Source organism: Sapajus apella, unplaced genomic scaffold, assembly GCF_009761245.1.
Source record: "Sapajus apella isolate SASKATOON/1434 unplaced genomic scaffold, GSC_monkey_1.0 scaffold2, whole genome shotgun sequence".
Classification (NCBI taxonomy): domain Eukaryota; kingdom Metazoa; phylum Chordata; class Mammalia; order Primates; family Cebidae; genus Sapajus; species Sapajus apella.
Genome location: NW_022436942.1, coordinates 4,267,891 through 4,294,578, shown reverse-complemented (window position 1 = coordinate 4,294,578; position 26,688 = coordinate 4,267,891). Strand labels below are relative to the sequence as shown.

The following is a 26,688-nucleotide window of genomic DNA, read 5'->3' as shown; positions in this document are numbered from 1 at the left end:
CAGTGAGACAGACAGGTGGGAAGGGGTCCCCAGAGAAACTCCAACTGGCCTGTGTACTGGGAGGAGTACATACCGGGATAGAGCCACACAAGTTCACACCCTTTGCAGCAGGGAGGTGCCTGGCCCTTCCTCTTCTTGGGTGGTACCTGGGATTCAATCTGTGAGGTGGGACGCACACTAGCAGGACCCTGGCTTTGTGCCAAGGAGGGTCCCTGTTTCCCATTTTTCCCAATAAATTCCATTATTCTCACCTTTCAAATTGTCTACGAACCTAATATTTTGTGGCCACGTGTGTGACAAGGACCCTGTCTTTAGCTGAACTAAGAACAAAGTCCTACAACAGCAGTATCTACTAAAGCTTAACATACATACACCCTGTGACCCAGCAATTCAACTCCTAGGTAAATAACAGGAAAGCAAGTACATATGTCCACCAAAATGTCCATCTGTAGTAAAAGAGAATGTCACAACAGATGTAGGATGGAGGGACATAAAAAAGGAACTGTTATAACCCCCAACATGGTGGACTCTACTGGAGAGGGAAGGGAGGCAAAGGAGCAAGGTACACAAAGGGTTTCAATTGTACCCATCATGCTTTCATCTTAACCATGTGCTGCGTCCATAGATTTTCACTTTTGTTATTTTATTTGAATTGTATGAGTATAGGCGTGTATTTGTTTTAAAATTTTTGAGTAGTGGCTAATAGGGCAAAGAATCACTGCCAATTTTGTAAAAGAGATAATGTACAAACACATGTAAGTGTGTGTGTGTGTGTGTGTGTGTGTGTGTGTGTGTATCAATATGTATTTCTGAAAGAGTATAAGAAAAGCTGGCAATAGGAATTGCTTGGAAGGAGGTGAATGGTAGAACCCTGGATTGGAATGAGAGTGTGAGAGTGAAAAGGAAACTTCCCATCTATTGTATACCTTTGGTTCTGTTTGAATTTTTTTACCAGATATTTTCTCCACCAAAATGAAACTGGATAGTCCTAAACTTAGAAGCATGGTAATTGAACTTGAGACTTAACTGCCTGTGTATATGTATGTATATGTGCATGTTATATGATACACATGTTATAAAATATACAATATATAAAATCTGGTTAAATACATCAAATGTGGTTGAGAGCAAGAAAGCTGATAGCTCAGAAAAAAAAATGTAAAGATGAAAGGAGACATATTAGAATGAGATGGGAAAGAACTTAGTTGCCCCTATCAGAGCTATGTTTCCACTCCCACTTCTTTGCAGCAGTGACCACCAACAATATGCACTCATTTAGTGGGTTTGTATTATGGAAGTCTGACCCCCTGCCAGACACCGGGCTCTGTGAAAGCAAGAAGATAGATTTTACTTAGCACAGTATCCCTAGACCTAGCGCAGGTACTGACACGTAAGAGATGTTGCAGGATGGAGGTTAGGAGCATTCAAGCTCTTATTTCACTTCTTTGGACCTCACTTCCACAACCCTAAAATACTGCAGCAGCACCTGCTCACAAGATTGTTATCAGGCTGGGTGCAGTGGCTCATGCCCATAATCCCAGCACTTTGGGAGGCCAAGGCGGGCGGATCACCTGAGGTCAGGAGTTCAAGACAGGACCAAAAAAACTTTTTAAAAATCACACAACTGACAGAGTTGAGCTTACAGTTATTCTATGAAGACAATGACAGGACAGACCCATCATAAAAATAAGTAACATAAAAAGACAAGCAAAAGCTAACCATCTCTGATGAAAGAATCCCAATGAACCTGAAGCTACTGGCACCCGTCTTCCAGCCAGTAGTTCACATATCAAACGTTGCCACCGTGAAAATCTAACGCATGATTATTACCAACATGAATTGTGTAATATCTGTGGGGGGCAGAAATATTTAAATCCATGTACTTTATTGGATGTTATTTGTATCATGATCCTGTGTGAATCACAAGTGATGCCTTCTTCTGCCTACACTGCTAATTAGAAAATGATAGTTGATATAAATATACCAACCTAATATAAATCATGTTGACTCCCCAAATGGTATTCATTATTTTCTTCAATTGTTACGTTACAACTTAGGAAGCAGATTTTTAAAAATTACTGATTTTGAGGTCCAAAGTATGATCAAGCATATAAGTTGATAGAGTGTATAGTGAAAGAGAAACTTGGCGGGGCTTTTGTGCTAAGGTTCTTGAAAGTGGGCAGGCATCAGAATCACTCTCCAGATCTACTCAGAGTCTCTGGGGATTGGATTCCACATGTGTATTTTAAATAACACCTCGGAAATTCCAACACAAAAAGTTAAGAACTCTCTAATAGTGAGAATGATCATGACTACAAGGTGGACCTGATTTAAGATCTTGCCTAACTGTAGATTATAGGATTCTGGCAATCTAAAGAATTTACTAAATCATGGAATTAGACATATAGCTGTTCCTCGACTTATGATGGGGTTCCACCTCAATAAACTCATCATAAGTTGAAAATATCCTTAAGGTGAAAATGCATTTAATACACCTAACCTACCAAACATCCATCATAGTTCTGCCTATCCTATTTTAAATGTGCTCAGAACAGTTACATTAACCTATGGTTGGGCAGAATCATCTAAAACTGTATTATTTTTAATAAAGTATTGAATATCTCATCTAATTTATTGAATACTAAGAGTAAAACAAAACAGGATGGTATGTGTACTCAAAGGACAGTTTCTACCGAATTTATATTGCTTTCATACCATCACACAGTCAAAAAAATCCAAAGTAGGACCATTGTAAGTTGGGGCCCAGCTGTATTAGAAAACTAGATCAAGAGGAAGAGGAGAGAGATGTTAAAAAAAAAAAAAGAAAGAAAGAAAGAAAGAAAGAAAGAAAGAAAAAGAAAACTAGATCAATCTTTCATGAACATTGACACAAAAATTCTTAAAATATTAGCAAACTGAATATAGCAAGATAAAAAATGGATTATTCACAATGATCAAGTAGGATTTCGCTTAGGAAAGTAAGGTTGATTTAATATCCAGAAATAAGTTGATACAATTCATTCATTAATAATATAATCAAGTACAAAGCCACATAATATGTCAAGAGATTCAAAAAAGTTGACAAAATCCAACATCCATTCATGACAAAAACTGTCAACAAACTAGGAATAGGAGTATCAGATCTTAGCCTGAAAAAGTATCTCAGAATAACTGGAAGATAGTGCTTTGAGATCAGTAAAAATGTTTCAACCAACTTTTAAAAAGTACTTCTTCCTATGATAAAGTTAAAAAAAAAATTAAAGGAAAAATCAAAGTTCTCACTTATAAGTCGGGGCTAAACAATGAGAACATGTGGACACATGCGGGGGAGCAGCATACACTAGGGCCTGTTGGGAGGGGTGGGAGGAGGGTGAGCATCAGGAAGAATAGCTAATGGATGCTCAGCTTAATACCTAGGTGATGAGTTGCTCTGTGCAGCAAACCACCCTGGCACACATTTACCTATATAACAAACCTGCACATGTACCCTGGAAATTAAAAGTTGGAAAAAAAAATTCAATTATGTTAAAATGTCAAAAAACTTATAGAAGTAGATGACTTTTTAAATTGTTCCAATTCTTTAAAACTTGTCAGAGAGACTGAAATTCATTATCTACATCCTTAAAAGGTTTTCTAAAGGCACCAAGTATACCAAAGAAAACACTTTGGTATTTATTCCAGAGCCCTATGTATCTCCCTACGTTTCCCATTCATACTGCCTAGTAGAAAACCTGGTAACCTCACAACACTTAGTAGAGAACAGAATGGCTAGACTATAGCAAAAGCACTCTGACTCTCTTATTCCAAACATCTTCATATGTTCCCACTCTCTTTACCTGCCAGCTAAATTCCATCTTCTTCTGTCAATTATCCTTCAATATCACCCACTCTCAAAGGTCACAGCTGCCTACCAGATACCAGAAACAAGTGACAGAGTCTTCATATAAAATACTTTTCCACTCAAAAGGCCTTGGACCCTCCAGGCATGCCTAATACATACTTTTGTTCACAAGGGAACCCAACAAATAGACTGTGGCCCACCAGGAAATCATGAGGTCATTTATTTAAACCTACCATCCCAGCTCTTCAATTTCCTTCCCTAACTCCCACTGTGAACTTTATTTTCACAATTTTTCTATGTGGGAAGAGGACCATCCATTCCCACTTCATACTAAGTAATCCCAAGACTTCAGGAAAATGAAAAGTAGCAACTCTCCCTCCCCCAAATTTTAAAACCATTTCTACCTGAGAAATGCTGCCACAATGGGAGACACTGCACTTGTAAACTGAGAAAATAATGACTAGTCTTAAGCAGGCAAGGCAAGCAGCACCGCGTTTACTCATTTATGTGCTGTTTATGGCTGCTTTAGTACTAAAATGGCAGAATTTAAGAATCCTTTCCAGTCAGGTGACATGGCTCACCCCTGTAATTCCAGCACTTTTGGAGGCTGAAGTGGGAAGATTGCTAGAGGCCAGGAGTTTGAGACCAGTGTGGACAATAGAGACCTCATCTCTACAAAAAATTTAAAAATTAGCTAAGCATGGTGGCACATGCCTGTAGTCCTAGCTACTTGGGAAGCTGAGGCAGGAGGATCACTTAAGTCCAGGAGATCAAGGCTGTAGTCAGCTGTGATCACCTCACTGCACCCCAGCCTAAGCAACAGAGTGAGACCTTGTCAAAAAAAAAAAAAAAAAAAATCATTTCCTACCTAAGGTCACAGAGATATTTTGTATTTCTTAATAAATGTCATAGTATTTTGTCGCATTTAAGTACATAATTCAATTATAATTGATTTTGGGGTATGGTAAGAGGTAGGTATCTAATTTCTTAATAGAAACTATATGGCCACAAAGCCAAAAAATATTTACTGTCTGCCTCTTTACAGAAAATGTTTGCTACACCTAATCTTGACAATGAGAAGGAAAAAGTCATTAATGATACTACTGGAGGGCTACTGCAAACTATACGCTATTAAGTTTCAAACAACAATAAACAATGACTTGCCCGCCAAACTACCCCAAAATAAGGAATCGGTTTGCACCTCAGTTCCAATGAATGTAGGACGAATATACAGACTAGCAGATGTTGAATAAGGGACCCATTCTTGATCCAGTTTCACAAGCTGTTGAATACACTCTAAGAGCTCTTCTTTGTCAAATACCTGAAAGAAGGAAAAACATAATAAATGACAGAATTTGCTCCCAATGTGGCAATAATAAATGATCCTCACTGAAGCATTTAGACTTTAACTTTTTTTGTTAAAAAAAGTAGTAATAATCCCAACACCAAGAAATAAGAAATGTTTGAGGTGATGGATATCCTAATTATCCTAATTTTTATGTATTTCTTTCTTATTTATCCTAATCATTACACATTCTATGCATGCATTAAAACATTACATGTAATTCATAAATATGGACAATTTGTGGTACCAATTAAAAAACTTTTTTAAGAAATAATAAAACCAAACCGTTTTTCTGTGATTTTCCCTCCAAAAACTGTGACAGAATGAAGAGCTATCCATATGAGATAAGAAATTAGATCCCTACCTCATACCATACCCCCAAATCAATTCTAACTGCATGATATACTTAAATGTGACAAAATACTAAGACTTTTATTAAAAAGTACAAAATATCTCAGTGACCGTAAGGTAGGAAAGGATTCTTAAGTAGATGTAAAAGACAAATCATAAAGGAAAAAAATGGATACAATTTGACCCTTTGAAACTTAAAGACTTCTGTTCTTCAAAAGATATGAAAGCAACAAACTGAGTGAAATTATTGGTAGCATGATCAACAAAGGATTTTAACTGGTATATCTGGATATCACCAAAGTCAGTGAAGAGATAGATAACCCAATAGGAAAATGGGCAAAAGCAAAGAGCACTTTATTTCTGAAGGAAAAAAAAAAATTGCATCTACTAGATGGGTGATACTTTGTAAAATAATTTAAATAGTCTCTCCTTACTTGCAAGGCAAAGAAACATACTTTCAGAGATGTGATGGATTACCTAAGGTAGAAATGAGTAATAAGCATCTGAATAAAGCTCATGATGTCGGAATTTGTCTATTTAAATATTAACCTGTAGGGCCAGGCGTGGTGGCTCACGCCTGTAATCACTTTAGGAGGATGAGGCAGGCAGATCATGAGGTCAGGAGATCGAGACCATCCTGGCTAACACAGTGAAACCCCGTCTCTACTAAAAAATACAGAAAATTAGCCAGGTGTGGTAGCAGGCACCTGTAGTCCCAGCTATTCTGGAGGCTGAAGCAGGAGAATCGCTTGAACCTGGGAGGTGGAGGTTGCAGTGAGCCGAAATTGTGCCACTGCTCTTAAGCCTGAGTGACAGAGCAAGATTCCATCTCGAAATTAAAAAAAAAAAAAAAATTACCTGTAGCAGCAATCATAGTGTAGTGTTGTAGAAATTTGGACTGCCAATCATATGGGTGAACTTTGTATCACCTGTCTCAGCCCCTGGTATTGCTGTCTAGAGACAGAATTCAGTGAGAAGAGAACTTGACCAGGAATCAAAAAACCTGGCTCTAATTTCTTCCCCTGTCCTTTTGCTCTGTGTGACTTCAGACAAGTCATTTAATTTCTCTGGACTCAAGTTTTCTTCTCTGTACAAAGGCACTAATAAACTGTACAACAAATAACCTTCTTAGCAATGCCTTACTGCTGTGACTACACAGGTAAGGAATGTGAAACCACATAACACAGTTAACAGCAAAATTGACGTCTAACAAATATTACTCCCCTTTTCTTCTGGCCCCAGTTTAAAGATTTTTCCCAGTGATATGGCTGTAATGGGTAGAAGAGTGAACTATGACCTAGTCCAAAGAATTTAGCTTAATTTCCCCTCTGCTTCTATATTATGGCCTTCAAAGGAGGTGGGTGAAATGTGGGTTACAAAAATAGGCAAAGGAATGAAGAGCACTTGAATTAGCTGTCCTCAGGCTTCCTGAATGCACAGCTTGGGCTAAATCCCCTGAAGCTGGGTGTGGTGGCTCACATCTGTAATCTCAGCACTTTGGGAGGTAGAAGCAGGCAGAACACTTGAATCCAGGATTGGAGACCAACCTGGCCAACATGGTAAAATCATGTCTCTACCAAAAATTTAAGAAAAAAAAAAAAATTAGCTGGGCGTGGTGGTGTGCACCTGTAATCCCAGCTACTTAGGAAGCTGAGGCACAAGAATCACTTGAACCCGGAAGGTTTTAGTGAGCTGAGATTGCACCACTGCACTACGGGCTGGGTGACGGAGAAAGACTCTGTCTCAAAAAACAAAACAAACAAACAAAAAAACCTAACTCACCTTACAATGATTTCTGCTCTGTAACAAACATTGTGACAGCCATGATTCAATAGCCATGAGAAACCATTTTGATATCTTTTTATCTCAAAACATTACTTAAGATAAAATATCAAAATATTTAAGTTGCTGTATCTTGCTAGCATCTAAAGCAATTACGAAAAATATCCCCAAAATACCTGTGCTGCACACCATACTTTCCATTTTCTATATTAATTTCATGTGGTCTTGAACTTTTAGTTTGAGATACATTTTTCTTCCTTATTTTTTCATCTCATGCATATGAATCCCCTACAGACACTGATTTTTAAAAATTGTGGAATTGCCAAATGATATTATTTTCTTGGGTTTTGGGGTATTTTTTTTTTTTTGGTTTGTTTTTTGTTTTTTGACAGAGTCTTGCTTTGTCGCCCAGGCTAGAGTACAGTGATGTGATGATCTCGGCTTACTGCAGCCTGCACCTCCCAGGTTCAAGCAATTTTCATGCCTTAGCCACCCAAGTAGCTGAAGTCACATGTGTGTGCCACCAAACCCAGCTAATTTTTGTATTTTTTGCAGAGATGGGGTTTTACCGTGTTGGCCAGGCTGGTCTCAAATTCCTGGCTTCAAGTGATCTGCCCACCTCAGCCTCCCAAAGTGCTGGTATTACAGAGTGAACCATTGCACCTTGCCATTTTCTTGTATTTTTACCTAGCTGAAGTAGATCAGAAATAACGTTAATGTTCATATGGTTTGTACTGAATATTTATCTAACTATTCAGAAATGATTTATTTGATGGTCAACACCGTGACCCATTACATTAAAAGACACACAAAACAAACTTCTGCATGTACATACCGGCAGGGTTGCCCTCACAGCAGATCGACACATTCTATCCATGTTGAGGTTTGGCCGAAACAGTCGAATTTTATTATCTACTCCTCGAAATGCCTTCAATCCTTCAAATAACTGGAGATAAAAGAGAAAATATCTTAGACGGTAACTAAAAGAAAACAACCCGTGTTCAAGAGACTGACTTTCCTATGGCCGCTCATCTTATTCATCTCATAAAGTAGTTGATATTGACCTTAACTTGAGATCGGTTAAATCCAGGAAAGCTAACAGTTGACAGGACTAGTCAAAACAACGTGGGGGTGGTGGGGGGAGTTATTTTATCACCAGAATTTGGTAGGAATTCCAAATTCTTCATGGCTTAGCAGGAGTCACACTGCTGAATAACACATTTAGGTGTTATTTAAGGGAGCAGGAAGAACACCTAAAATCACACAACACAGGTTAATTCCCTAGGCAATGGAGATTGAAACCAAAGGCCTTGTGGCACCCTGGCCCCCAAAGAGTACCCCCATATTCTTTCGTTTAATCTGGTTCATTTGAACACTGGATATTAGATAATCCAGATGTGACCAGAGCTGGTTCAGTCCCTATATCACAGAAACGAGGCAGCTCAAGACCATTCTATGTTAGGCCATGTCACCTTCCTCAAACAAAGTGCTGTCCTGAACAAACCACTGAGCAGGGATTTGAATAGACTTCAGTAGATATGTACTGATAAATACAGGGAAAAGGGAAAAATCAATAATTTTGGTGGGAAAATTTAACACAGGTTTTCTAAGTAATTTATAGAACAAACAGGCTAAAGCTTAATAATCTGTTTCTTCATAGGAAAGATATGAACAACAGGAACAACAAACTTCCCTAACTGACATAGAGAACTCTCACACAGTCGAGCTGTAGAGTTCACATGTTTTCCAACCACAAGATAAGCCAGAAATCAATACCAAAAATGTGACTGGACACTATCCACATTTTGGAAACTTGATCTACCACTAAATAAACCTATAGGTCACAGAAGAAAAATGGAAATTACAAAATATGTTAAACTGAATGATAACAAAAAGTAAGGCCTTTAAAGATGTGTACCCTAAAAACTTACATAAGAAAAAAAGAAATACAAATCATGTATATTATCAGTTTATTAAATACAACAGGACTAAAGTTTCAGTTAAAAGATAAAATTGTTAGATTGGACTGAGCTGACAATATCTGAAACAAAAAGATACAAAAAGAGATCATGCAAATATATATATATTTTTGAGACACGGTTTTTCTGTGTCACCCAGGCTGAATGAAGTGCAGTGGCAAGATCTTGGCTCACTGCAAACTCCACCCCCTGGGTTCAAGCAGTCCTCCGAACTCAGCCTCCAGAGTAGCTGGGACTACAGGTGCGCACCACCACACCCAATTATTTTTTTGTATTTTTTGTAGAGACGAGGTTTCGCCATGTTGCCCAGGCTGGTCTCAAACTCCCAGGCTCAAGTGATCTGCCTGCCTCCACCTCCCAAAGTGCTGTAATCACAGGTATGAGCCACTGCACCTGGCTTGCAAATACTTTCTAAAATAAAACTGGCAAGGTTTTATTACTATTTATTTCACTAAATATTGATTTCAACCTGAAAATGAAGTGCCTATTATCAACTTTTCATATCCTTTTATCCACGTTCCCTACGCACAGTTCGCATCTCTCCTCCACTATTTGAAACCTTCACATATTTATCTTAAAAATTACTTTCAGATATTAACAGAAACCACATGTAGTTGCAGCTCTCAAAATGGATTCTAGAATCAATAGGTCTGATGAGTGGAGGAGAAACATGTTCAAAGATATTACTCCTATTTAATTTTGCATTAAAAAATGCAACTATTACTGAACTTAAAAGTCAGGTTGACCATCATGTGATGTCCTACATGTATCAGTATAAGAGGAACATTAATATCTATGAAAAAGCCTGAAATATAAATGAAATAGATGTTTTACCATAGTATTTGGGAAGAAACTCTTTGAAATAAAATCCCTGCCTAATTTTCCATGTAGGGGTTTAAAAAAAGTTAGAAAGAAAACAGGCCTTTCTAATGAAGAGCAGCCTGTAAAATCGAACTGCAGGCATAGATACCCGAAGTTGTGTCAATCATGTTCAAGGTGGTAGCTCCATCTTCCCTTCTCTTTGTCAGCCACTGGTACAGTAAGGAGCAGATAAGATGGTGGCAATCAACTGGAAAGCCTATTTGCATAATAAGATTAGAGTGGGGCAACCAGACTTCCTGGTGAGCTAGGTAAACGTCATACCTGATCAAACCAATCTGTGAGCCCTAAGTAAATCAGACACTTCCTCCTCGAACCTGACTATAAAATCCAGCTTATCCACTGCTAGACAGTGTTTTCCACTTGGAGACCCCCTCTCTCTAAAGAGAGAGCAGAGCTGTTTATCCTTCACTTCTGCCTATTAAACCTCTTCTCCTAAACTCGTGTGATTCCTTGTTCTAGATTTTTCTGGAGCTTAATGACGATCCCAAGGTATATACCCCAGACAACTCAGTCACTTCAGTAATACCTGGCCTGTGAAATCCTAGAACCCAATCTGGCACTCAGAGGAAACCAATGCACCCACCATATCTCCCCATTTATCACTCATGTATATCACAGACCGTAGTTTCCATGAAATGGCCATACAATATTTCTAGTCCCCCACGCTCTTCCAGAACTCTGACATTCCTCATCAACTAGAGTGCTTTTTCCTTCTTTTGAACTTGGGCAGGCCTTTGCAACCATCGTGACTGATAAGAGTAAGGCAGAAATAATACTGCATGGTTGTGGTATATAGAATGGTTTTTATCTAGAGTTCCTGGCTGGTAACTCCTGTAGCCCTTGTTACAGTCTTTTGTTATAATGCTATGTGTGTTAGGCCTCAAGGGCAGAAAGCAGAATCTCTCTGACTTTCTCCTGCCCTCCTTTCTGATTGTGAGTCTTAAGAGCTTCTCCAAAGGCACTGGGTGGCTCATGCCTGTAGTCCTAGTGTGATATTGTGCTGGCCTAGAGCCAGAACCAGAGCAAAACGATTTTATAAAATGCAAAACTGTTTTTAGATAAGTTGAAATGGCTGCCCCATTCTCCTCACAATAACTACTGTCCTTGGCCTCTGTAAATAGAACTGCTAGTTTGTTCTTCAAAACTATGTAAAGCTGCTTACCTTTTCTTATCAGTAACTGCTAAAATCTGTGACTTCTATCACCACCCAGACAATGTGTAAACAAATGTATATCTTGACTTCTGTAAACCACTGAGGTAACAAACAGAATGACAAAAGTCCCCTAGACTTTGGAATGTCCAGAGACCCCCGCCCTTGTCTCCACCCAGGAGGTGAATCACAGAATCCCCTAGCCCTTGAAATGTCCGAAACCTTTTCATCCCCATCCCCGCCCCTCACCCCCACTCCCAAGGTGGCTTTTCGGGTACAAAAAATCGTGGCACCCTCCTTTTGCCACCACAGGTTGGAGAGACGTGAGTCCTCTGTGGTCGCCGGCATAATAAATGACCCTGCAATCTGGCATACTTTTGTCTTGGTGATAACTTTTTACACTCAGTCCAATACAACACTAGCACTTTGGGAGGCAGAGGTGGGAGGCTCACTTGGGCCCAGGAATTCAATACCACCCTAGGTAACATAGCAAGACCCCATCTTATATTTTTTAAATAATGAAATAAAATAAAAGACCCTCTCTAGTGAGGGTCCTGCCTCATACCCCAGGGGAAGGAATATTGACGGGAAGCTTCCATAAAAACCCAGAAGAATGAGTTCAGTGAGCTTCCAGATAGCAGAACAACATATGGAGGTTCTTTGAGGGTGGCACACCCAGGGATGGCATGGAAGCCCTGCACTTCATCCCCTGATACCTCACCCTACACATCACTTCATCTGTATACTTTGCAATGTCCTTTATTAAAAACCACTAAACCTAAGTGATTCCCTGAGTTTTGTGAGCTGCTCCAGTAAATTAATTAAACCAGAAGAGGGGGTCATGGGAACTCTAAGTTGATGCCAGTTAATCAGACATTTCAGAGGCAAGGACTTGTGACTGATGTCTGGGCCTGGTGGGGTTGGTGGGGGTCTTGAGGAATTAGCCCTCAACCCAATGGGATCTGACACTATTTCCAGATGGATAATGTCAGAGGCATGTGAACCAGAACGACTCCATCCTGAATAGGGGCTGGGTAAAATAAGCCTGGGACCTACTGGGCTGCATTCCCAGGAGGTTAGTATTCTAGGTCACAGAATGAGATAGGAGATTCGCACAAGATGCAGGTCACAAAGACCCCACTGATAAAACAGGATGTGGTAAAGAAGCCAGCCAAAACCCACCAAATCCCATATGGCAAATAAAGTAATCTCTGGTCATCCTCATTGCTCATTATAAGCTAATTATAATGCATTCGCATGCTAACAGACACTCCCATCAGTGCCATGACAATTTACAGAGGCCATGGCAATGATGGGAAGTTACCCTACATGGTCTAAAAAGGGGAGGAACCATCAGTTCCAGGAACTGCCCACCTCTTTCCTGGAAAATTTATGAATATTCTTCCCCTTCTTTAGCATATGATCAAGAAATAATCATTAAAATAGCCAACCAGCAGCCCTCCGAGCTACTCTATCTATGAAGTAGCCATTCTTTTGTTTCTTTACTTTCTTAATAAATTTACTTTATGGACTTGCCCCAAATTCTTTCTTGTGCAAGATCCAAGAACCCCCTCATAGGGTCTGGATTGGGACCCCTTTCCCGTAACAAGTGTGGGAATTGAATTGGAGGACACCCAGCTGGCGTTTGCTGCTTGGTCGTGGGGAGAAGTCCCCACACCTTTGGTCACAGAAGCCTCCTATGTTGACTGTTGTGGTGGTGGTATGAGAGAAGACGAAAAACTCAGTTGGAGAATTTTTCCTGAAAGAGTAATTTTGAGGCTAGGGAGTAAACAGCAATAGAGCTTCCATCTGGGCTCAGACAGCTGAGACACACAGATTTGGGGCCCTAGGTCAGCACAAAAGAAGGCTGCCTACTCTGTGACCACCATGCTGAGGAGATCACAGAGAGAACAAATAATGCTGGAAGAGCCCTCAACTCCTTGAGTTTTGCAGCCCAGATGGCAATGAAAGTGACTTCCGGTTGTCCTCACTGTTCATTATACACAAATTATAAAGCATTAGCATGCTAAGAGACATTCCCACAGCACCATGTGAGCTAAGAAGCCTGTGAGCTGACTCTAACCCCAGCCACCAACAGCAACCGCGTGTCAGACCCCAAGCAAAAACCACCTAGCCATCCTAGTCAACCCTAGAAACATGAAAAATCATTTAAAAATGAGGCTTGTCATTTTAAGCTGTTTTGTTGCACAGTGATAATTATGCAATACACAATCCAGTTATAAATGCAAAACATTTACTTATATTGGAAGCAGAAGACTAATAATAGAAGATTTTGGTTTTTAACAAAGGGTAACAGTAATTTGAAAGTCTTTTTTGAAACTGCCCTAATCACAAAATATCCAAATTGGCAAAACTAATCAAACTAGCATTCCAACTCACTTAATAGATGTCCAAAGAGTTTTTTTGTTTTTGTTTTTAAACAGAGTGAGGGTCTCACCATGTTGCAGCCCAGTAGGTCTCAGCCTTATCTTACCCAGCCCCTATTCAGGATGGAGTCAGTCTGGTTTGAATGACTCTGACATTATGTAAGTGGAAATAGCATCAGATCCCATGGGTCGAGGGTTCATTTCCCAAGAACCCATCTTCCCCAAGCTGCTAAAATTACAAGTGTGAACCACCCCACCCAGCCTTCAAAGAGTTTTCAAAAACCAGTGACCACCAAGATCTTTTTTTAACTTTCAAAAATGACATTAAATCCTTCCTCATTTACTTCCCATAGGCCAGCAATTCTCAAAATGTGGTCCCTGGAGCAGCAAAATTAACATGACCTGGAAATTTGTTAGAAATCAGAAACTCTGGGGGTGTAGCCACGTGATTCTGATGCACGTTAACTTTGAGAACCAATGACTTGGACCTGGCCATATTCTTTCTTTCAAATTTAAAAGCACATTACCAGGCACAGTAGCTCACGACTATAATCCCAGCACTTTGAGAAGGCAAGGCAAGAGGATCGCTTGAGCCCAAGAGTTCAAGACCAGCCTGGGCAACATGGCAAAACCCTGTCTCAACAAAATATACAAAAATTAGTCAGAAATGGTGGTGTGTGCCTGTGGTCCCAGCTACTCAGGAGGCTGAGTTAGGAGGCTTGCTTGAGCCCAGGAGGTTGAGGCTGCAGTGACCCATGATCGTGCCACTGCACTCCAGCCTGGGTGACAGCATGAGACTGTCCAGAAAAAAAAAAAAAAAAAAAAAAAAAAAGCCCTTCATTGCACGTGTTCTTTATTATACCTTATGACGTGGTGAGGGCTTGTGGCAAATAATGGAGGAATTCATTCAAATTGACATAAGAGGAAGAGCTGGGAACAGAAACTTAGATTCCTAAATTCAACATTTGGTGGATACATATAGACAGTGAATATGCTTCCAAAATTATACAATTTTATAATTTTGAAGGAGTTAATTACAAAACCTTCCTAATAATTTTGGTGTACACATTTAGGGATTATATGACAGAAAGAAGAGTCTCATTAGAACCTTAGCTCCACCCTTACTGCTATGTAATCTTAAGTAAGAAACAAGTTTTCTGAGCCTGCTTTTATAATGGATGAGACCACTGCTTCAAGAGTTAATAATGATTGCTAACAACTGGGCTCTCACTATGCACCAGACATGACTCTATATGCTTAGAAGAATTATACTGATGAGAACAATGTAAGATATTATAACTACCCCAATTTTATAGATAAAGAAATTAAAGCACAAATGATTAAATTCCCCAAGTCATAAAGGTTCCTATGAAGCAACTGAGACCAAATTTGAGCCCAGAAAGTCTGACTTCAGAACCTGAACGCTTAATCACATGCCTTCTCACTTAAGGTAATTAAATGAGATGATTTATATATGGAACGCAACACAGAATATATTGCAGGAATTCAATAAACCAAAGTCCTTATTTTATCATTATATCTATTAATATTTTACTATTACCATATTTTTGTGCTTAATAGGAAGACTATTATTTCCAGCACCCCTAATATTCTGGGAAAGATGTCCAGCACATTAAAAAGTAAAATACAATGAGAATCAAGACAATGAGAAGTTTATTGTGCATCTGGTTAACCGTGTATCCTGAAAAGGACCAGGGAAAGAATTCTCTAAACATTTTATGCTTATAATTAGTTCAACTCATGCCTGAAGGAGGACATTTAATTACATGTCCCTTAACATGCATAACTAGACATTATTGCTGGTCATAAAAACATGGAGTTAGCATTAAAATCTAATCATAATATTGTACTCAATGACCCTTTCTCAATTATTAGAAGATCTAAGAAGAGAGGTGACTTATTAAAATATCAATAGTGCTGGCTTTTTAATTACCACGTTTCCCACCAGCTGTCCTTTCTATCTGCTCTAAATATTTTTTTATTGACAATGCAGAAAATGCAAGATTATCTGAAAAATTAGCTGCTGAGATTTATCCTCAATCCAACTGTCTACAGGAAAATTTGTAAAGACATTTTCAGCTTCCTCTGGTAAATATGATACAGCCCATACTGCCCAAGAGCTATTTAGCAGGAGAAGCTACTTAGTACCCACAGTAAAGTGCAAGCATGTCACTCTCTAATTCTCATGTACTTACTTCCACTGCATAGTGCAGAGCTGATGAGCCAGGATGCAATGACAGGTTCTGAAGAGGCTTGATATGAGGTTTCTCCCATCCAAACTCTGAGGACCACTCCACCGCCAGCATGTGATCCGTGAACACAGTTCCAAAAACCAGATTATTAGGGTCTGGCTTTTCCTTTAAGATGGTAGCTGGGGTGACTATAAGGTCTTTAGCCTAAGGAAGAAAAATCATCACTATTTAAAGAAAAAGTTAGTGAGCATTCACTGGCTAGATAATACAGAGGGCAAAAAGTGAAATCATTTGACTTTTAAATGTTGGCGAGAAATTTAACACTTTGTGAGCTGAACAAATCATGCCTGCATTCAGAATTCAGCTAGTTATTCATAATCTCTGCAGTGTACGCTGCCTAATAGACTATCAGAACCAAATTTCAGTCATAAATACAAGAGGGACAAAATAGCAGATGGGGTAAAATGATGCAAAAAAATATACATCCCTTTTTCACTCTCAACATAGGACTCATGTTGTGTGTTTGGGAAAGAGGAGAGGGGTGTTTTCCATAGTAAAAAAATGGCAACACTCACAATGATTTGTTAAACTAAAAAGAATGTCATTAAGTACCTAACTGCTACTTGGCAATGGTTACACTCCAACTGCCCCAAAGAATTGTTGGCAGAAGCCTTCAAAATCCTCTGGGTGCACTGGAGAAGAAATGAGCAAAGCGAAGCAAATGTTTTCCTCTATGAAAACAGGGAAGTTGAGAATGAACACTAAAATATAAATCCTCTGTTCTGTGTGGAGGAAACAGTGAACAAAGAAACTCTTATTTAAACAAAGATAAATCAGAGTCATAGGAAACAGCTCCCCACAAGCAGCATCTCACCAGCTCCCTACATAGGCAGCTTGCTCACTGCAAATGGCCAAACATTAAGCATACAAACTGCATGCAATACCACCACTAACTTTACAACAGCTGTGAAATGCTGTCAAAAATACCAGGGAAGGAAGTTTTTGATCAGTTAAAAAACCAGGGGCGAGTTCAACCTGTGTCAGGTTGTTACGGGATGCCAAACTCCATCTCTTTGAATACACAAAGACAGTCATTTCCCTCCCAAATTAAATACAGGCATTCACTTTACATCATCAGCTCTTATCATTATTTCTTAAATGACCTAATTCTGCTTAATTCACCGCCTTGCAGCTACTTGAATCATTTGATATATAATGAATGATAGTAAATTATATTTTTAGAATATATTTAGGCTGAAAAACATATTCTAAAACAACCAGAAAGCTCATACTACAATCAAGCAAAAGGCATTAAGGACAGAATATTACTGTAATGTTTAGGCTAGTCTAGTAATGCTACTTTGTAATATGCCAATAAAATGCTAAGTTTCAATATAAAATTGACTTTGTTCTATTATTATTATTTTGTGTATTTTTTTAGAGACAGGGACTCACTATATTGCCCAAGCTGGTCTCGTACTCCCGGGCTCAAGCAATCTGCCTGCCTCAGCCTCCCAAAGTGTTAACATTACAGGCTGAGCCACCATGCCTAGCCTGTTTTACCACTATTTAATTCAAGTAAAAATGTTAATGTAAGACTCTTTACTAAGTACAGTAAGTTTATTTAAAGAAATATATTCCAGCTAAAGTATTTTTATCTTTGAATCCCTTTTCTCTCCCATTATCCTCTAGACTAGGTGGGGGGTCAGGCAGATTTTACTTGCAGACCAAATGCAGCCAGCTGGCGTATTTTGGAATTAAAATGTTATTGGAACATAGTCACGCCATTACTGTATCTTCAATGGTGGCATAGTCAACTAGTTGTAACAGAAACCTGATGGTCCTCAAGCCTAAAATATTTATCATCTAGGCCTTTAAAGTTTAGCAGGCCGGGCGTGGTGGCTCACGCCTGTAATCACAATCCTTTGGGAGGCTGAGGTGGTTGAATCACCTGAAGTCAGGAGTTCAAGACCAGCCTGGTCAACATGGTGAAACTCCTTCTTTACTGAAAATACAAAAATTAGCTGGGCGTGGTGGTGGGCACCTGTAATCCCAGCTACTCAGGAAGCTGAAGCAGGAAAATCATTTCAACCTGGGAGGCAGAGGTTGCAGTGAGCTGAGACACGCCAATACCCTCCAGCCTGGGCAATAAGAGTGAAACTCCATCTCAAATTAAAAAAAAAAAAGTTTAGCAACCCTTATTCTGGGGTTGCTAAATAAGAACTCTTTGCCTATTCACAGTTGAATTCCAAAGCTAACACAGTGCTTAGCACACAGAATAGTAAAGGTTTCTTAAATATTGAAGATGTCTAGCTGCTTTCAGATATACCCCGTAATGAATGATAGACTCGCTCACAGAAGATGTCCAGGATTTAAAAAGAATGAAATTCTAACACAAACTTTTTATTACATGAATAGTTTCACAGTATTCTTGCACAGTGAACACTTGTGATTTGTTTTAATTAGCTTTTTTCAGTGAATAGAGAGGATCCTGGGCTAAGAAATATTTGGAGCCATATCAATACAGTAAGACAAATTTAATGCAAATTTTCTTCTACTAAGACTACTTAGTAAAAAGAGAAGGTGGTAGTAAGACACAAAACAAAAACAGAAAGATGAGAGTAGGTGACAAGAACGATTATGGTCCAGTGTATATAATTTTTAGTTTTCTGAGACCTCTCCTTAAAATACCCCTAGGACCCACAAGAGCCCACTATTCCAGAAAGATCAAAGTAGTGGCAAAGCAGGGATACAATAAGATGATTTTTAACCTCAGCTAAGTGTTTTTACAATTAGAACTTCATCAGACCAGTTAAATTTTTGATAAATTATTACATTACTAGGTATGAGTTTTATTTCAGTAAACCACTACATTCTTTCATAAGACACATGATTTCTTAATGACATGAATAGTAACCTCTAACTTTCTGATTTGTACCTAAGGACTGCCCTATATCCAATTTTTTTTTTTTTTTTTATTAAAGGAGTCTCACCCTGTCCCCCAGGCTGGAATGCAGTGGTGTAGTCTGGGTTCTACGCAACTTCTGCCTCCCAGGTTCAAGTGATTCTCCTGCTTCAGCCTCCCAAGTAGCTGGGACTACAGGCATGTGAGACCACACCTGGCTAATTTTTGTATTTTTGGTAGAGAGGGGGTTTCACCATGTTGGCCAGGTTGGTCTCAACTCCTGACCTCAGGTGATCCTCCTGCCTCGGCCTCCCAAAGTGCTGGGATTACAGGGGTGAGCTATCAAGCCTGGCATATATCCAGTTTTTCAAAGTAATATACAATTAGGTGGCTTTATAATCTCATGAACTTTCCTCTATTTGAAAAAATTTCTGCAAGTCTGGAAACTAAAATAAGAGCTTTTAACCTGAGCTCAAAGAGAAATTACCTAACAATACAAAATTATTAGGTGATACAGTTAAATAAAGGTCAAATGTAAATAAGCAATATTAGCTGAAGATGTGTGACTAGTTTGGGGCAGATATGAAATGTAGTTCTAAGAGAAAAATTCCTAAAGGAAGCAAATTTTATAAACAATTTTTTTCAGTGTTCTTTAAAAACTGTTTTATTTTTCTAAATTTCTTTTCCAAAGATGAATAAAAATAATATTTTGCCAAATGATACTTTCTTCTGCATAATGAATCTGTCTTTTTCCAATGTTCCATATTCCCTGATGACATTGAAGTCAGGAGGTTTCATACCATATGTCTGCAAAAGAATTTGGAATGCCATAAAAACTGATTGTGAAATGGCAAGAAATATTGACAAAAACAGGGCATATTAAAAACAACTTCCTAATTCAAAGTCTGTGGTTGGGTAATCATTTGTTCTGAAATAGGGAGGCTCAGGGCAGGGAAGTGTAAATTTGTTGAAAGTACCTGAAGACTGTTTCAGCCAGTGTTCAGTCACTACCTTTTTTTTTTCTTTTTTTGAGACAGAGTCTCCCTCTGTTGCCCAGGCTGGAGTGCAGTGGCATGATCTTAGCTCACTGCAACCTCTACCTCCCGGTTTCAAGCGATTCTCGTGCCTCAGCCGCCCGAGGAGCTGGGATTACAGGCATATGCCACCACGCCCAGCTAATTTTTGTATTTTTAGTAGAGGCTGGGTTTCACCCTGTTGGCCAAGCTGGTGTCGAAATACTGACCTCAAATGATCCACCCACCTCCGCCTCCCAAAATGCTGGGATCATAGGCGTGAGCCACTGCACCCAGCTTGTCAAAACCTTTTACTCACCATCGTATAGCACATTTGTTCTTCTCTTCTTTATCTGTACTTTTCAAAAATCAAGTCTACATTACAACTGTATTGGACATTTAATAACTTTATTCTAGGTTCCTGTGCATTATTCTTACTCTAGTTGGAAAGCCTTAGGTGCTATGCTCATCATCTTTTAGATATACTCTTTTAAATTCTACTAAAGAAGATCATGAAGAGAACTACAGATTTGCATTGTTGCATTCTATGGAGATATGTGAAGCCAGAAAAATTCAAAGAAGTAGATGGCTGACCTCTTTCAAAGCAAGAGGATCCTGGAGGCCACAGAAAGATTCAGCAGGATGTGTAATGGCATATCTCATTGCTAGGCTCCGCTGCAAAACTGCATCCTCATTGTAATATAACTGGCATCATAATTGGGGCGGAAGGAGCAATATGAAAACTACCCAAGAGAGACCCAAAAGGCAATATGAAATGTTATAAATGATGTAGATTAACAAAAAGATAGAAAAATATATCAAAAGCAACCACAGTTAGAATGACTATTAGAAAGATAAAAAATAACAGATACTGATGAGGATGCAGAGAAAAGAGAATGCTTATACACTGTTGGTAAGAATGTAAATTAGTTTATCTACTATGAAAAATGGGATGAAGTTTTCCCAAAAAACTATAAGTAGAAGGACCATATGAACCAATCCTACCACTGGGTATTTTCCAAAGGAAAGGAAATCAGTATGTCAAAGGGATATCTGCACTCCCATGTTTATTGCAGCACTATTCACAATAGTCAAGATGTGGAATCAACCTAAGTGTTTGTCAATGAACAAATAAAGAAAATGTGGTGTGTATACACAATGGAATACTATTCAGCCGTTTAAAAAAGAGTAAAATTGTGCCATTTGCAGCAACGTGGATGGAACTGGAAGTCATTATGATAAGTGAAATAAGCCAAACACAGAAAAAAAAAAAAAAAAACGTAAAAACAAATGTTCTCTCTTATATGGGGGAACTAAAAAAAAAGTTGATCTCATGTAGGAAGAGAGTATTAATAGAATGATAGACATCAGAAGATTGCAGGGGGTGGGGAGGGTAGAGGTAGAGGAAGGAAGTCAGTTATTGAGTACAAACATACAGTTAGATAGAAGCAATAAATTCTAGTATTCATAGCAGAGTAGGGTTGCTATAGTTAACAACAATGTAGGATATATATGAGACAGATCCTCACTCTATCACCCAGGCTAGAGTGCAGTGGCACGATCTCAGCTCACTGCAACCTCTGCTTCCCAGGCTCAAGCGATTCTCCTGTCTCAGCCTCCTGAGGATTACAGGTGTGCACCACCATGCCCGGCTAATTTTGTAATTTTAGTAGAGACAGAGTTTCACCATGTTAGGCTGGTCTTAAACCCCTGACCTCAAGTGATCCACTCACCTTAGCCTCCCAAAGTGCTGGGATTACAGACATGGGCCATTGTGCATGGGATTATATATTTTTAAATAGCTGGAAGAGAGAATTTGAAATGTTCCCAAAACATAGAAATGCTAAATACTCAAGGTGATGGACACCACAAAGACTCTGACTTGATCATTATACAGTCTATGCATATAGCAAAATATCACATAAATAGGTACACATAATATGTATCAATTTAAAAAAGAGAAAAGTATGTCAAAAACCAAGATGGTCTATAAAATCTACCATTTTTCTTCTTTAAATTATCAGGGAAGAAACACATGCCTTATTACATATGTGCTGTGAATACATCCATCATAACTCATGTTTTGATGTGTAAATACATGTCAATAGGCAGTTCCCCTAACTAAAACCTAATATACAGAAATCTAAATTAACCAATGAAAAGATTATTTATGATCAGGCATGGTTGCTTATGCCTGTGAGCCAGCATTTTGGGAGGCCAAGGTGGGAGGACTGCATAAGCCCAGGAGTTGGCGACCAGTCTGGCCAACACAGGGAGACTCATCTCTACAAAAAAATGACAAAATTAGTTGGGCCTAGTGGCATGCAAGTCTATAGCCCCAGCTACTTGAGAGGCTAAGAGGATTGCTTGGGCCTGGGAGATCAAGGCTGAAAGTGAGCCTTAATTGATGGTGCCCCTGCACTCCAGTCTGGGCAACAGAATAAGACTCTGTCTCAAAAAAAAGAAAAGGAAAAGATTGTTTACATTTGAGTTGACGTTATTCTTTACAGAGAATTCTTCAGGCTGGGCTTGGTGGCTCACGCCTGTAATCTCAGCACTTTGGAAGGCTGAAACAGGCAGATTGCTTGAGGCTAGGAGTGAGACCAGCCCGGCTACCATGGCAAAACCCCATCTCTACTAAAAATACAAAATTAGCTGGCATAATTGCATATGCCTGTAATCCCAGCTACTCAGCAGGGTGAGTCAGGAGAATCACTTGAACCTTTGAGGCAGAGATTGCAGTGAGCTGAGATCATGCCACTGCACTCCAGCCTGGGTGATAGAGCAAGACCCTGTCTCAAAAAATTGCAATATTCTAATTTTGTTTTTTAAAAAATCCTTGCTAAGATGACAGCAAGAGAAGAAAAAAGAATAACAAAAAATCCTTGCAAGTGGAGACCTAATCTTGAATTCACCTTTGGATTTCCAATGCATAGCATAGTCCCTAGCACACTGTGAGAGAGAGCTGAATGTGTAAGAAATTGATGAGTCAAGTTTCCTTCCCTCTCTGAACCACCAGGATGTGAGATCATGAGGACACTCTGTGCTATGGATGACAATTGACAGTGACTCAAACAGGCAGAAGAGCAGCACTAGGCATAAAGAGAAAAAGCCAAAACCTCCATAGGGAGGGAGGGCAGGACATAATGATTTATAGAAAAAACAATATTCCATCCTACATTTGTATTTGTACAATTTTCACCTTGCTTTGTTCCTCACTATTCACTTGTGAAGTAGGACCTATTTAATATATAAACCCCATAATTCAGACAGAAAAGAAGGAAATGCAATACTTTCACTGTAGAGTGTTATGTGCTGCTGAAAGAGAAAAATCAGTTTAACTTGGTCTACAAGTAGAATGAAGGGTTGTACTTACTATGGAATCAGATAAACATCTAGGTTAATATTTACAAATTCACTATTTTTCAAGAAAAATAGTGAAAATTCCCCCAAATCTCAACAAGAAATGTTTTTACTCGGTTGAATGTTGCTTTAGACATTTAACATCTAGCAAGCAACTTACCTTAAAAGTCCGCACCACCTCTTTTGATCCTCCTTCTGCAGTACATTCCGCGGAGCATCCGTTACTGCAGTCCTTAAAGAATTAAACCACTATTAAGTAAATGCAGGTGGGTGAGCGGGACCCGGGGTAACATACATGACTCACCATGATACCGTGCGCTCTTCTCTAGGACCCACGCAAACAGAAAAAGGAGGATCAGACAACCAAGCACCCAGGCACGAACCTCCAACAAGCGCGTCCTGGGAGTGCTGCCCTGCACTTCCCACCCTGCCCGGGTCTCGGCGGTTTTTGTCCTCCTCCGCTGGCTCAGGGAAGACTGGTTAAATTCCAGGTCAGCCCTACAGAGCCAGGGTTCGCCGGCAAAGAACAAAAAAACAATTGTCTCCCTTATATCCGAGCAAATAGTCTAGACTGGGGTGTTAAGCCATTTATAGAAAAATCTCCAGGGCGCGCTCAGCCTCGTGGTCTTGTCAATCACAAGCGCACAATGGCAAGCCTGCAAAGGGGACGGGGAAGAGGACGGGCGTGAACCATTTTCTCCACCAGCAGGGTCCTCCCATGCCGCAGCATTCACCCAACACCTTAAACCTCATGGTATTAGAGGGCAATTTAAAAGATAAAGACAGGGAAGCAGACTAATTGGGAAAACCCTGCAGACATTTGTTTCAAAGCCTAATCTGCTAAATAACTACGTGAGGAAGGGGGAAAAAGAGATCCAAGGAGGCAGAAGGTTGCGGTCAAAATATTTTGGGGTGGCACAGGCACGTAGGATGTGGCTGTGGGTTCTGGCAGCCCAGAGATTCCGCTCCCGCCTCCTCCCTCAGAGCGAGTCCGTGGCTACCCTCACGTCCCCCCTGGAGATCCTCGCCGCGCTCCGGAGCAGGTCACCCATGTTGGTGTTAGACCTAGCCAGCGGGCACCTAGCTGAGGCGGAGATTGCAGGCTCTGCCTTTAGATATCGGGCAGGGATGGGGGAAGAGGAGACGCCTTGCTGGAGGCGGAATGGAGGGCGAAGCGAAGGACGATGGTGCAGGAAACGGCGGCAAGGCTCCAGGCCAGGCCTGCGAGCTACCAAGACCCGAGTTCCAGTCCTCCCCACTTCCGCAAACGCCCGGGTTCGAGGTACCTGGCGGGCAAGGGCCGCAGCGAAGCGAAGCGGGCTGGCCATGGGGAGGCTGCGGGGCTGCCGGGCTGCAGACAGCGGAGGTGGCACCGGGCGCGCAGCTGTTCGCGAAAGCAGGCGGCGTGGCCAAGCCCCAGCGCAAGGCCTGCAGGGCGCTGGGTACCACGACCCGGGGCAGCGCGCCAGGGCCGGGCGCATGGTACGACGCAGCCCCTCCAGCATCCCTTGGGGAGGAGCCTCCAACCGTCTGGTCCCAGTCTGCCTGCAGTCGCGAAAACAGAGGCGGTTGTCCCTGCCACCACCTGGGTCGTTAGCGGTGGCCCGAGATAGCGCGCCGCGAGCGAGCGCCTTTCCAAGCGCAGGTACTTCGCAAGCATCCTTGTTTATTAAACAACCTCTAGGTGACTGGCCGAGAAGCGCCCCTCGGTCAAGGCTAAGGAAACCTTGGGGAAACTACATTAGGGCAGTTTTTCCATCGACTCCAAATCCAGCTGACAAAAGACATTTTCTGTCCTCGAGAGTTTGCAGGCGGGGATTGGCATTTGTGTGTCTGCTCTTGTCTGCCACCGACCCCTATGTGCAAACTGAAAGGGGAGAACGTGAATCCAGTTTTTAGATTTCCTTGCGCCACCTACCCAAACCGAATTTGTAACTCCGGGTGTTATGGGGCTACCAGGCTCACATCACCTAAGGGCTGTTTCTGCCAGAAGATCTCCACGCCTTTCATCGCGGAGATTAATAGGAAGTGGTGACTGGGGCTGGCTTCATCTTGGAAGACGGGAGGGCAGTTTATTCTGGGTGAAGGCCTGGTTTTTTTGCATGGTTTCATACAGCACTACTGACAATATACTGTAGCTCTAATATACTGTAGCTCTAATCAGCTCAAAAAACCTGCACATTTCCTCTCCTTTATAAAAGGCACAGAAAGGCCGCTTACACTGGGGTGGGGTCCCAAGCTCCAAAGACCACAGAATCCAGGCAGATCACCTGCCATCATAGAGTGGCAAATGTTCCTGGTATGTCCAAGGTAGCTTATAAAATAAGTATTGTTGTTTTGAGACGGAGTCTCACTCTGTCACCCAGGCTGGAGTGCAGTGGCAGCATCTCAGCTCACTGCAACGTCCTCCTCCCGGGTTCAAGCGATTCTCCCACCTTAGCCTCCCCCAACACCTGGCTAATTTTTGTATTTTTTGTATAGACCAGGTTTTGCTATGTTACCCAGGCTGGTCTCAAAATCCTGGACTCAAGCAGCCCACCCATCTCAACCTCCCAAAGTGCTAAGATTACAGGCGTGAGCCACGGGGCCTGGCCACTATCTGTATTAACTGCTTCTATTTCCTCCCCTTCAAGGGCTTCTGTCCAATTATTCCACCTAAATAAAGTTTCTAATAGCTTTCAATTTGTTCCTCCCAATGGTTTTGCTTCTTGAGCATTTTCATGGCTGCACCTATGTGCTGACGACTCCCAAATATATTTTTTCCATCCACCTGTCTCCTGAGCAGTAGGTACTTGCTACTCAAAAATCTGTCTAAAATATAAACAGCATATCCACCATGTTGGAAGCACTGGGCTAGTTGCTGGGGAAGGGTTGAGAGCATACCACCATCCTGTTATCCTCTATTGCCCCCAGCCAGAGACAAAAGTGTTAGTTGTATTAGCAACAATCTTACATGTTCTTCACATGTACCCCCAAACCTAAAATGCAATAAAATAAATAAATGGAAAAAAAAAAAAAGTATTAAGGAATCCCACAAACAGATGTAAAATTGTAAGAAGAGCTGCCTGTGCTCTATGAGCCTCTGTTAATGGATTGTACTGACTCAGAAGGCCTGGAAAGGCTTCCAGCAAGTGACCCTTGAGCAGAAATCTGAAAGATTAAAGAACTTTACCAAAAGAAGAAGGGATGGTGAGTACCTAGTATGAAAGTGAGTTTCAGGACAAAAGAACATCTCTGAGGAGGGCTGACACAAAGGACCAAAAGAGAGCAGGGGCTGGAGCAGACAGAAGAGGATGGAGCTTGGGCTAGTGAGCAGGCAAAGGGCCAGCCACATAGTGCCTTATGGAGTGCTAAAGAATAATTTTAAGGCCGGGCGCGGTGGCTCACACCTGTAATCCCAGCACTTTGGGAGGCCGAGACGGGTGGATCACGAAGTCAAGAGATCGAGACCATCCTGGTCAACATGGTGAAACCCCG

At 40.7% G+C, this 26,688-nt stretch overlaps 1 protein-coding gene across 5 annotated transcripts in view; it reads right to left on the bottom strand.

Moving 5' to 3' along the window:
* The window catches only part of BCAT1 (branched chain amino acid transaminase 1), a 111,981-nt gene that overhangs the window by 44,250 nt on the left and 41,043 nt on the right, over window positions 1-26,688 (bottom strand). The window contains exons 1-5 of one of the 5 annotated variants that reach the window (XM_032287293.1): window positions 24,498-25,202; window positions 23,372-23,443; window positions 15,934-16,134; window positions 8,155-8,265; window positions 5,043-5,162 (exon numbers count right to left, since the gene is read on the bottom strand). In XM_032287293.1, coding sequence (XP_032143184.1) covers window positions 5,043-5,162; window positions 8,155-8,265; window positions 15,934-16,134; window positions 23,372-23,443; window positions 24,498-24,716 — 723 coding nt within the window. In that variant the 5' untranslated portion in view covers window positions 24,717-25,202. Of the gene's footprint in view, window positions 1-5,042; window positions 5,163-8,154; window positions 8,266-15,933; window positions 16,135-23,371; window positions 23,444-23,515; window positions 24,418-24,497; window positions 25,204-26,688 lie in introns of those variants that run through there. The other 4 variants (XM_032287320.1, XM_032287312.1, XM_032287302.1 and 1 more) reach the window with 4 other exon arrangements.